This window comes from Canis lupus, chromosome 24 (genome assembly GCF_003254725.2).
Source record: "Canis lupus dingo isolate Sandy chromosome 24, ASM325472v2, whole genome shotgun sequence".
Classification (NCBI taxonomy): Eukaryota; Metazoa; Chordata; class Mammalia; order Carnivora; family Canidae; genus Canis; species Canis lupus.
Window position 1 is genome coordinate 25925139 of NC_064266.1, and position 11350 is coordinate 25936488.

General features: G+C 43.2%; 1 protein-coding gene across 5 annotated transcripts in view; it reads left to right on the top strand.

Annotated features, from left to right (window-relative positions):
* The window catches only part of RPN2 (ribophorin II), a 57622-nt gene extending 46272 nt beyond the window's left edge, over nucleotides 1–11350 (top strand). For 2 of the 5 annotated variants that reach the window (XM_025470011.3, XM_049100361.1), the window contains exons 12-18: nucleotides 18–212; nucleotides 1459–1545; nucleotides 2995–3090; nucleotides 4787–4862; nucleotides 6444–6573; nucleotides 8070–8117; nucleotides 11018–11350. In XM_025470011.3, coding sequence (XP_025325796.1) covers nucleotides 18–212; nucleotides 1459–1545; nucleotides 2995–3090; nucleotides 4787–4862; nucleotides 6444–6573; nucleotides 8070–8117; nucleotides 11018–11030 — 645 coding nt within the window. In that variant the 3' untranslated portion in view covers nucleotides 11031–11350. Of the gene's footprint in view, nucleotides 1–17; nucleotides 213–1458; nucleotides 1546–2994; nucleotides 3091–4786; nucleotides 4863–6443; nucleotides 6574–7620; nucleotides 7709–8069; nucleotides 8118–11017 lie in introns of all 5 variants that reach the window. The other 3 variants (XM_025470012.3, XM_049100362.1, XM_049100360.1) reach the window with 2 other exon arrangements.

The following is an 11350-nucleotide window of genomic DNA, read 5'->3' on the forward strand; positions in this document are numbered from 1 at the left end:
AGTATTGTTCCATCCAGACATTTGTCCGACTCCATAATCAGAAGACTGGCCAGGAAGTGGTGTTTGTTGCTGAGCCGGACAGCAAGAATGTATACAAGTTTGAACTGGATACCTCTGAGAGGAAGATTGAATTTGACTCTGCGTCTGGCACCTACACTCTCTATCTGATCATCGGAGATGCCACTTTGAAGAACCCGATCCTTTGGAATGTGGTATGTGCCTAAATGCACCTTGACCTAGGCAAGAGTGGCTGTGCCACCAACTCAGGGGCATGGGTGCTTTCCCCTAGCCTTGCCTTTGCAAGGCAATAAATAAGCCTGATGAGGTGAGGGGCCTTGTGTTGTCTTCCACTAGGAGTTTTAGGGGTATGCACATGGCCTGGCACATAGTAGGTGTTTAAGAAATAGTGACTCAGAGAGTGTGAATGAAACCTAAATTTGCCCTTGTGGGTCCTAGTGAATTTCTGTAAAAGATATACTTGAGGGTGGTTCTCATTTTATAGTAAAATGCTATGGGGGAATACATAGATGTAAGAGATAAAGGCCCCAGCTCTTTGAGATATGGTATAGCCTCAGAAAGGGTTGGGAGAGGGTAAGATTTAAATTTTGATAATAATTCAGGATGGTTTACGATAGTTGTGGAATATGCAAGATGTTCATAAACTACTAACCAACGTTTGCATACTGTGTTATAGTTTCCGTACTTCTCCTCGCCTACATATCTCACACTTGATTGGTGTGATGAGAGAAAAACTTTTTGAAAGACTGCATTTAAGCTAGGGGTTGAAGAATTGCAAGGGTTTATCAGGATAGTATCTGGGGGCTATGAAATGATCATTGGGGAACGGCCTGCAGAGTATGCTTTCAGTGAAACCTGAGTGGGTCCATTTTGATGGTGTACCTAAGTCTGGTCAAGAGCAAGAGGCACTGAGGTTGGAAAGGTAGCAGAGGCCAAACCGCAGGCCTTGAATGCTGGTCACTCCCTCTACCAGACAAAGGGGCAGCTGCGTTTCTTTGCATTACAGTCAAAGCATTTTTTTCTTCTCCTGGACTTGGGCTGTTTTTTGTACAAGAGCACATTTTCATTTCTTTTCTTTTTCTTTCTTTTTTTTTTTTTTCCTGTGACTAAATCACACTTCCCAGGGGCACTGAGCAGTTTCTGATTGCAACTGTAACAGCCTGAATACCAGCTGGGATTTTTGTATTAAGCAGCTCTGTGGGGCTCACCAGACCAGTAGAAAATTGGAACTCATGCTCTAAAAAGCATTTTCAACAAATACTTGTTTTGTTCCTGAAAGTTTTACTGCCTCAATTTGTCAGCTAATGGATCAGAAGTGATTGGACTGCTTCGAGCTATTTTCAGTTATGGTCCTGGATGTGAGTTAGAAGATGCTACCCTGCTGACGAGTTTCAGTGCTTCTCTGCCCTGTACCTGTAAAAACTGCCCTTATTTTTTTAGGCTGATGTGGTCATCAAGTTCCCTGAAGAAGATGCTCCATCGACTGTCCTGTCCAAAAACCTTTTCACTCCCAAACAGGAAATTCAGGTATAAGATGCCTAATGGCTCCTGTACTAACGTGGAGGGGAAACATGAAACGGGCAGTAAACACCTGGGTGGTGGCTTTAGTCTGGCTGCTTCTTTAGTCTATCCATACGCTATTTTATAGTGGGCTTCGCCACCCTGTAAATTACACAGAACCAATATCAGTCCCATCTTAGAGCTTGGAAAAACAGGCTCAGAGCCCAGCAACCAGCTCCCTGAAAGCTGATAGGTGAACACAAAATCAGAGGCTATTTTTCCTAAGCACCCAGGAGATTCAGCCTTACAGTGGCTGCTTGAGAGCTATAGCATGGGTGGTTTGGCTTCCTTGCTCTCTGCTTCTGCACAGATCAGGGCTGTTGGAGCCTCTAGGTGGAAAGCTCACCTCAGCAGGACAGGGCTTTTCTCCCCCAGGTAAATCTCCCTTCAGAGATTCACCTTCTGTGCACGGAGCTAGCAATCCCTGCCCAGCTCAGCTCACAGGACTGTTGTGAGAATCAAAATAGGTAACCAAAAAAGGAAAGAAAGGCTTTGAAAAGTTTCTAAAGTGTTTTACAAAATAAACGTAGTATTTGTTAAGCAGTTTGAGTCACTGGACAGTTTCTCAGAAAAAAACAAAGAAGTATCAGAGCAATGCTTGCCCAGCTTTCTGGTTCAATTCCAGAAGTCAGGCAGAACAAGGAAGGGAGAAGATTTATTTAGGGCTTCCTTAGAGCCATGGACTGGATGCAGAAGGGGTGGTTCATGGTTGGAATCATCCACAGTGAGGCTCTTTTAAATGGTAAAGGAGAGTAAGGTTACCCCCAGTTAGCTAACTGAAATGGGGCAGCAGGATATGATAGTGCCACCTTAGGAACCCAGAAGCATTATGAAATCCAGAGTTCTGCCTTGGATATATATCACCTAAACCATCCATATACCTAGGCACCATTTTAATTTTTTTTAAGGTTTTTATTTATTTATTTGAGAGGGAGAGAGAGATCATAAGTAGGGGGAAGGGCAGAGGGACAAGCAGACTCCCCACTGAGTAGGGAGCTTGATGCAGGGCTTGATCCCAGGACCCTGAGATTATGACCTGAGCTGAAGTCAAACATTTAACCAACTGAGCCACTGAAGTGCTCTCCCTGCCCCCAGACACCCTCTTTGACGCTAGGCAAGTGCCATTGGATAGGTTGTATTTTCTAACCTCTAAATGGCATTGAGTCTTTGAGGGGAAAAAGAGAGTTGAGCAAGTAGTGAGCTGGCACTGGTGTCTTCAGAAGAAGACTTCTGGGATTAGAAGCCACTATTTGAGAAGGAGCAAAAGGCCAAGTGTCCACTCACTGCTTGGAGTGTTTAGCCTCTGGGAAGCATTTCTTTTTGACTGTCATTGGCATTTTGGTCCCTGGTATACATGGCAGCCCCTGCTGGGAAGGGCACATTCTTAAACATTCTTGGTATGTCTTCTTTTGGCAGCACCTGTTCCGAGAGCCTGAGAAGAGGCCCCCCACAGTGGTGTCCAATACATTCACTGCCCTGATCCTCTCGCCCTTGCTCCTGCTCTTTGCTCTGGTGAGTAGCTGTAATTAGCATGGGCAGCGTGTGTCTGGCGCCAGACTCAGCAGATGTAGCTGTTCTAAAGGAGGCTTTGTGCTTTGGCCTGAGCACAGCTCCAAAGGGGTCCAGCAGCTGTGACCTGAACCAATGGTCAAAAATTGTAGAATAACTAAAATTCCCCATGATAGGGGAACAGCCAAATAAACTGAACCATTAATGAGGGGTGTGAGAAAGTACCTAATAGCTACTAAAAATGATAAAAGTATACAGAATAGGATGCTCTGTAGGAGTGTTCAGATGAAGTCAAGTGTGAAAAAAGCAAGGCCCAATGCTGATACATATATAAAAACAGGGTACAGAGGCTGTACATTTAAGCTTTTGGAGCCTAACACTATAAACAAACCAAAGTCCTCATAAAAGCTAGTGTTAAGTAAATTATGGTCTCATAAGATAGAATAATATGCAAGTTTACTAAAAGAATATAGATTTAGGGCAGTCTGGGTGGCTCAGCAGTTTAGCGCTGCCTTCAGCCCAGGGTGTGATCCTGGAGACCCGGGATCGAGTCCCACATCGGGCTCCCTGCATGGAGCCTGCTTCTCCCTCTGCCTGTGTCTCTGCCTCTGTTTCTCTCTCTATGTCTCTCATTAATAAATAAATAAAATCTTAAAAAAAAAAGAATATAGATTTATATGCTGGTATGACAAGATTGCAATGATGTCTGTGTAAAAGCCTTAAAAAGGCATTGTCTGTTAGTGTTGGTCACCTCTAAGGAGAGAACCTTTTAGGAAGTATAAAGGAAATTTTTATACTTTAATATACTGTTTGAATTTTTTTTTAACCGATTTTGTTTCTTTGCTTCACTTTTTAAATTATAAGATGCATATCCTCAAAGTGCAGAGAATTTTGAGACCTGCATGGAAAACTCATTAAATCTTATTTTTGGAAAGTTAGTTGCCTGTGTTCCTAATTCATTCGTTGATTTTTTTTTTTTTTTTTTTTTTTTATTCATGAGACACACAGAGAGAGAAGAGAGGCAGAGACACAGGCAGAGGGAGAAGCAGGCTCCATGCAGGGAGCCCGATGTGGGACTCGATTGCGGGACTCCAGAATCACACCCTGGGCTGAAGGCAGCGCTAAACCACTGAGCCTCCCAGGCTGCCCATTCATTGATTTTAGTAAAGGAGTTACTGGTCAGTCTAAATCTAAAAGTCATGGCACAATATTTCAGCAACCAGATGTTGGATAGGTGCACCTGTTCTCATATTTGAGTGGTGCGAATTTCAAAAGGCATGGAACCCAGAGCAAGAGTATGCACCCTGCTGGCTGCCAGGGAGCTTATCTTACCAGTACTTAGAAGAATTAGGCCAAGTGCCAGTGACTTCATAAATGTGGTCTTTGACCTTTCAGCTTCGTGATTTCACCTGCTTTAAAATAGTAAAGTTTGCTGTCATTAAAAAGGATGTTCAGGTTTGAGTTACCAAAGCATATTGGAAAGCAGGTGTTGGAATGCCTTTCTAAAGAGAAAAGGGAACAGTTTTTTCCTGAGGACTTATAATAGGGTAGTTGTCACTTGGAAAAATTTCCTGTCCTTCAAGTATGCATGAACTTTTAAGCCCTTGGGGCTGTTCATTGGATTAACATTGACGTGGCATGCGTTGCCTTCCCTTTCAAGTTCTAATATCTTTTTAATTTATTTCTCCCCATCATTCAGTGGATCCGGATTGGTGCCAATGTCTCTAACTTCACTTTTGCTCCAAGCACTATCATCTTTCACTTGGGACATGCTGGTAAGCACCCAGGCTGCTAATTCCATTTAACCTCCTCTGACATTTCGCCTGCCCACGCAAAAGCCCTGTTAAGTAGACCCACAACCTATTAAGTATAATGACTTAATAGCATAACATTTCCCTCTTCCTCCTGGCCTTTTAGGACAGTTAATATGATGATAAACCTGTTTGGTCCATCGGCTTAGAACAGCTGTCATTATATTGGGTTTCATTGTGTTAGGCTGCTGTTGGCTGGCCGTTTACCCCTACTTAATAGCCCTGTTCATTTCCAGAGATTACTCACTTATCATATCTTTACATTGAGCCATCTTCCTGGATGAAGAACATTAAGGCAGTTTCCAAAGGTTATCTTTCCCCACTATATCGATCTTCACATTTGCTGGCGGCTGTGTCTGGACTGTAATAGAAAACACTTTCTTCCACAATTGGACACACTGTTCTGCATTGTTTTCTTGGGAACTCCGTACCTAAACATAACAAGACTGTAAATTCACAAATGAGCTAAGCATTTCAGAGACGTTTGAGCCTGTTGGATCTGTGATGCCTTGCATTTCACTGAGACATCAATATTATTTTCTGATTTCATTTATTCTTTCAGGCGTAATTGTCTGTGTGTCCATAGTATGCAGAGTCTGTAGGGGTACACAGATGAATCACTTAAAATTCTAGGCAAATGTGTGTCTGTGTTTTTCTGGGGAAGGAGGGAGTCCATAACTTTGATCAGATTCTCACAGTGGTCCATGACCTCAGAAATGGTTAAGAACCCCTGCTGTAGTTCATCCGTCATCCTTCTGGGCAAAATTGACAGGCTGACCTTTCTCTCCAGCGCAGTTACTGGCTTTGAGTGATAGCCCTCCAGAGTCAGGCTGAGAACAAAACCTGCATATAAATTTGTTTAGAGCCATGACTTTTCTTGCCAGATTGCTTTTTGTGCACATTCCCTCATTTGATTTTCATCACAATCCTGATAAAATCCCAAGGCAGGAATTATGACCCCATTTGACAAGTGAGAGAATCTTGGCTCAGAGAAATGGAAGTGGCTAGGATGTGCAGAGTCTGGACCAGAACCCACAGCTCCCAGTGCCCAGACCCGAGCCCTTGTTACCTGCTCTTCCTCCCCAGTGTTCCTTGCTTCCTTCCTACTCGCTCACATTAACAAAATGCCCTTAACCATTTTTTGTAATAGAAAGGAAATTACTCATTTATTGAATCCTTCATGCTTTCATTCAGAATTTGAAAAATAAAATGAATCCTTAATCTAATAGGGCAGTCATGTTTTAAAAAAAAAAAACAAAAGACAAAAATAAAATTTAGGTAAGACCAATGTGAGCTGGAACATGAAACTATCTTAACAAGATAGTTAAAGTAGCTGAGGTCTGATTTTTTTACCTCTGGATTTTTTGGTAGCCAAGGTAAGTATATTGAGTTACTTATTTTCTGGCATTGGATGAAAGGAATAAAACAAGAAGTGTCTAGAAACAGACACTTCAGAATCCGGTAGTTATTGTTCCTAACTGTCCTCTGCCCCAGGCCATTGTCACTGTTTCATTTAATTGGCTATCATGACATCTGTTCCTGCAGCGATGCTGGGGCTCATGTATGTCTATTGGACTCAGCTCAACATGTTCCAGACCCTGAAGTACCTGGCCATCTTGGGCAGTGTGACGTTTCTGGCTGGCAATCGGATGCTGGCCCAGCAGGCAATCAAGAGGTAAGGCTGGGGATGGGCCAGGGACTCAGAGTGGGATTAGAAATATTTTTGTCAGCTCTGCTCACCCAGCTCTTTGAACAAGGGTATGTGGCCGAATGATGCCCAACCTTAGGGTCAAGTGCGACACCTTAATCCAGCCTTTTAAGTCCAAAAAGGGCCTGGTGATCAGCTTTAAGTATATTAAAGCCACAGTGATTCATGCCCTGACACATTAGAACAAGAAAAGGAAATAATTGCTTTATGAAGATTAAAATGGATTAGAACACGTGTGACAGAAGATTGTCCTTACTGCACTGGCTGTATAAAACTGTTTTCCTCTATTGCCACAGAGAATACTAATCTTAGGATTGCCCTCCTCTTAGGCCCCGGGAGTTACTCCTCTGTAACCCCTAACAGACTCACGGAGCTTTTCCTCCTAAGAGTGAGGTCCACTGGTCCCACCGCCTCCCCAGACAACCTTAGGTTCACACAAACGGTCAGATCTCAACATACCAGCAGCTTGCTGGCAGCCTGACTTTCAAACCTGGATTAGAGGCAAATTTAAATGTCAAAGGTGTTTCTCACTGGTTTGACTTTCTTAGAACTTGGGTGATTTCAACCACGTAAAAGTTGATAAGAAAAGGTCAGAGTTTCTTCTGCCTTTGGAAGTTAACATTTTCAGATGTGCCCTGCTTTCTCCTCTCCAAGACTCTTGCTGTAAGAATATAACTTTATTGTGTGCCCTCTAGCATGGCTGCCAATTAAGTTGGTCAGATCAGAGAGGCTTTCTCAGAGACCCATTAGTAGGTGGGAGAGCCACATGTCTCATCCCTGCCAGAGTCTCCATTGTGAGCTTTCTGAGTGCCTTGCCTTGGAGACTGGTCCCAACGCGCTCCCTCACTTCCCCGTCGTAATCCACATTCCACCAGAGCTTCCCTTAGCACCAGCAGTGGCAGCTGGTTTATTTCTCTGCCCTCTAGCAGCCTTAACTTGGCAGCTGTGCATTGCATCTGAGAAAGAGCCAGGGATTCAGCTGGTTTTTTCTAAGCAGAGCCCTATTCCTTGCAGCAGCCAGTCCAGGCTGTGTGACTGGGAGCCAAAAGGCTGTGTTTTTTCTGGAAGTTGCCCACACAAGATGAACAAAATCAAGGGGAAGGTGAGGTAGATTTAAATCTTGCTTAGCAAGAGTTCCTAATCTGGAATCCTAAAATTGTGTACATTTTCTGAGGAGAGAGACCATGAATGGTTCTCATCCCTTCTCTAGCAGGCATGCATGCGTGTGCATGTGTGTGTGTGCGCGCGCACACCCCCACTGTCCCCCCACACACACCCCTAATACAGAAAGTTAAAGCCCATTTTTCTGTTACTGTCTTTGTGAGACCTAGAACAAACTCTGCCACTGGGGAAATCTTATTAACTAATGGAAGCTCTGGTTGGGTGTTTACCTTTTCTTTTCTCAAGCTGATTTCTCTTCCCACTGTCCTTTCTTGATTCTCAAACCATCTTTCCTTTGGCAGGATCGCTGCAGAGCAGAGCAGTAGATTGGCAAAATATAGGACACTACGGTAAAAATGAAGGGTGGACTCATCCCAGAAGCAGGGTTCCTTTCCCATCTTGCCCACCTCGTGCATGTCAGTTGTTTATCTGATTTTCAGCCCACTCATTCCTCTCCACCTTCCTCAAGGCAAAGCTGAATTCTGGGGCCATTTTCCAACATGCTGGACCAGGGTATGACTGGACCAGGGCAAAAACCAAAGGTCCCTGAGTTAGCCCAAATGATGGGGTAACTTTGACCTGGCTTTTACATTAGACTCCATCCTCTCTTATTTCCATGGGTATTTTATAGACAGCAGCTTCTTTCTATGTTTATAGGAGAGTTAAGGATAAGACAGATGCACCATGGACTTCTTGAATAGGGACCCCATTCAGAACATCTAAATTCATTAAGTGATGGTCCCATGGCAAATCCTGGCACACCTTGTCACTGTTTCCAGGCCTTTTTGTAACACCAATCTTTGGGCCAAACAGTGTGATTTGAAGGACTGTTGGCCATAACTCAAAGCCAGCATCAGAACTCTGGTTCTTAGAGCTCAGGGTGTAGCTCAGGGCTACTCCCTGTGTGGCTAAATGGGTGAAATATCACCCATTCTCCTCGGGATTAATCCTGGGGTGAGGATGGAAGTGGAGGCAAGGTGAAAGGATAGAAGAAGAGTGAATGTCTGGCTCATTGATCAGCTCCTCTAGACTAGGGATCAGCAAAAGTTTTCTGGAAAGATAGTATTTTAGGCTTTGCAGACCATATGGCCTCTATCATAGCTACTGAACTTTGCCACTGTTAGGCAAAAGTAGCTGTAGGCTACATAAATAAGTGTGGCTGTGTTCCAATAAAACTTTAGTTTTTTTTAAAAGATGATATTTATTTGAGAAAGAGAGAAAGCATGAGCACAAGTGGGGGGAGGGGCAGAGGGCTAGGGACTAGGAAATTCCATGTTGAGCAAGGAATGCTTGAGGCTTGATCCCAGGACCCTGAAATCATGACCTGAGCTGAAACCAAGAATTAAACACTTAACTGACTGAGCCACCTGGGTGCCGGCCCCCACCACCACCATTAAAACTTTATTTAGAAACAGGTGGTGGGCTGGATTTGGCCCTTGGGACATCTTTTGCTGACACCTGTACTAGGCCAACAAAGAGAAAACGGAGGTATTTGAATTTTCAAGTCATGTTCCCTGATCTCTAGCCTTGGAAATAGCTTTTCCTGCCAAAGCAACAGAGCCATCTAATTTTTAATCATCTGCAAATCGGAGAGATCAACAAAAGCATAGAATGTAGAACCTTTCCACTGATGTGTGAGCATAAGCTAGCACATCTAATCCTCAACACAGGAAAACTACATTTGTCTTGGTTTTGTTTTTTCAGGTTTAATTGAGGTATGATTTATATCCAGTAACATTCACCCTTTTTGTGTATAATCTGTGAATCTTGACAAATTTGTATAGTCATGTAAACACCACCTCAGTCAAGATACAGACTATATTTCCATACTCTGGAAATTCCCCCTATGTAGTCAGTTCTTAGTCTCCACCCCCATTCCCTAACATACCCGATTGATTTTGTCCTGAATTAGAGTTGCTCTGAAATTTCACTTTCAAACTAGTCCTTCCTGCTAAATATTGAGCTCTTTAATTCTTTAAAATAACTCTGGATTGACTTTTCTTCTTGCTATTTAGATAGTCTACCCTCACGTTGCTGCTACCCCCAAATCACACTGCTTAAGAGAGAGGAAAGATGCTTGATCATATGGACATTTGGGACATCCAGAGGTTGGGACCTAGTATCTTAAAGGAAAGTGCTAAGTGCTTTTGATCCAAGGACAGACATTGATTTGATTGGGTCTGATAACGGGTATGATTTCTTAGCCAAGATGGTGGCTTGGGAGCCACTACCCTTTCAGCTCTTCTTACTTTATACTCATGCTGTCCTCTGTGCACGCACATTTCAGAGCATGCACATTTTAGCATACCTGGGAACCTCTGAGTGTCAGCAGGGAATTAGCAGCACTCCCTTCAACCCTCAGGATTAGTTCTGTGCCTGTGTATGTCCCCCAGAACTATTGACTAATTGGTTTGGAGCCTGCCATTCTGTAAGACTGCGTTGCCATCACATCAGCCCTCAGCACTGAGTATAACTACCTGCTCAGGACGGCATGTATGTCACTGCCTCTACTTGCTGGAGTTGTAGAATCACTCATTTCCTGCTTCACCCTCCTGGTTGCACAGCTGCTGTCCCGGTTGTCACTTTCGTTCTGTGTTTCCCCATCAGTTCTCAGAGTCTAGGGAAGGACGGGAAGGAAGGAATAAAGAGATTGAAAGGTTTTTATCCCCTCTTAAAATTTTTCTGTGAGCCAAGTCCCATTTTTGAGAATCATGTTTAGGTTTAGATGCTGAGACTAACTGTTGGCAAGACTGTGACAGGAGTCCTGCCTGGCCAGAATATGGTGCAGGCCAGAATGCCGTCTTCCAAGCTCCATGAGGGCCCTGGGCTGCTTGGCGGACCTGGGGTCTGGGAGATTGGAGATAAATATTCTTCAAGCTTTCCTTTTTCTTCCCCTAGTTGAAATTTACACTTTTTGGCCTTGTATTGTGAGAGGTGTGCCTGGAATTCCGTCATCTCAGAGCTCCATATGCCACTTTTTTTTCTTAGTTGTCAGGTTTTTGTCATTGTTTTTTATTTAAGTTGTCATCAACTCAGTTGTCATCAGCTGTAGTTAGAACTAGCTGTCTCACAACTTCTTGTGAGATGAGTTGGGGCATAAATAAATAGAATTAGTAGATAAATTATTATTCTTATGTAAGTGAGATCTTATAAATGGCAGAGGAACTTGGTCCCTCTGTTGTTACCAGTTAGGAACTATAACAGTAAATTGGAACCTTCAGTAATTCTGTTTGTCCCCATTTTCTTTCAGAACAGCACACTAGTGCCAGAAAGGAGGAAGGAATGAATGAAAGCCAAAAATGAATATGAATATCCAGAAAAGGAGTCAAGAACAATTCACAGTTTGTAAAGAGAAACGAAAATTTATTTAAACAAAAAAGTCAGAATTGTGGTTACACTTTTGCTTGTTGTTTTTTCTATTTCCCCAACACAGAGTGAATACCTATGAGGCCCAATACTCCGTTTCTTTGGCATGGTGTCCTAGCCAGATGCTGTGAATATTCCTAACTTAGCTGCCAGCTGTTGCATTTGAAAAGTTGAAATTTGTAATTAGTCTGTTTTGGAATAAAGAGAGTAACAGGAA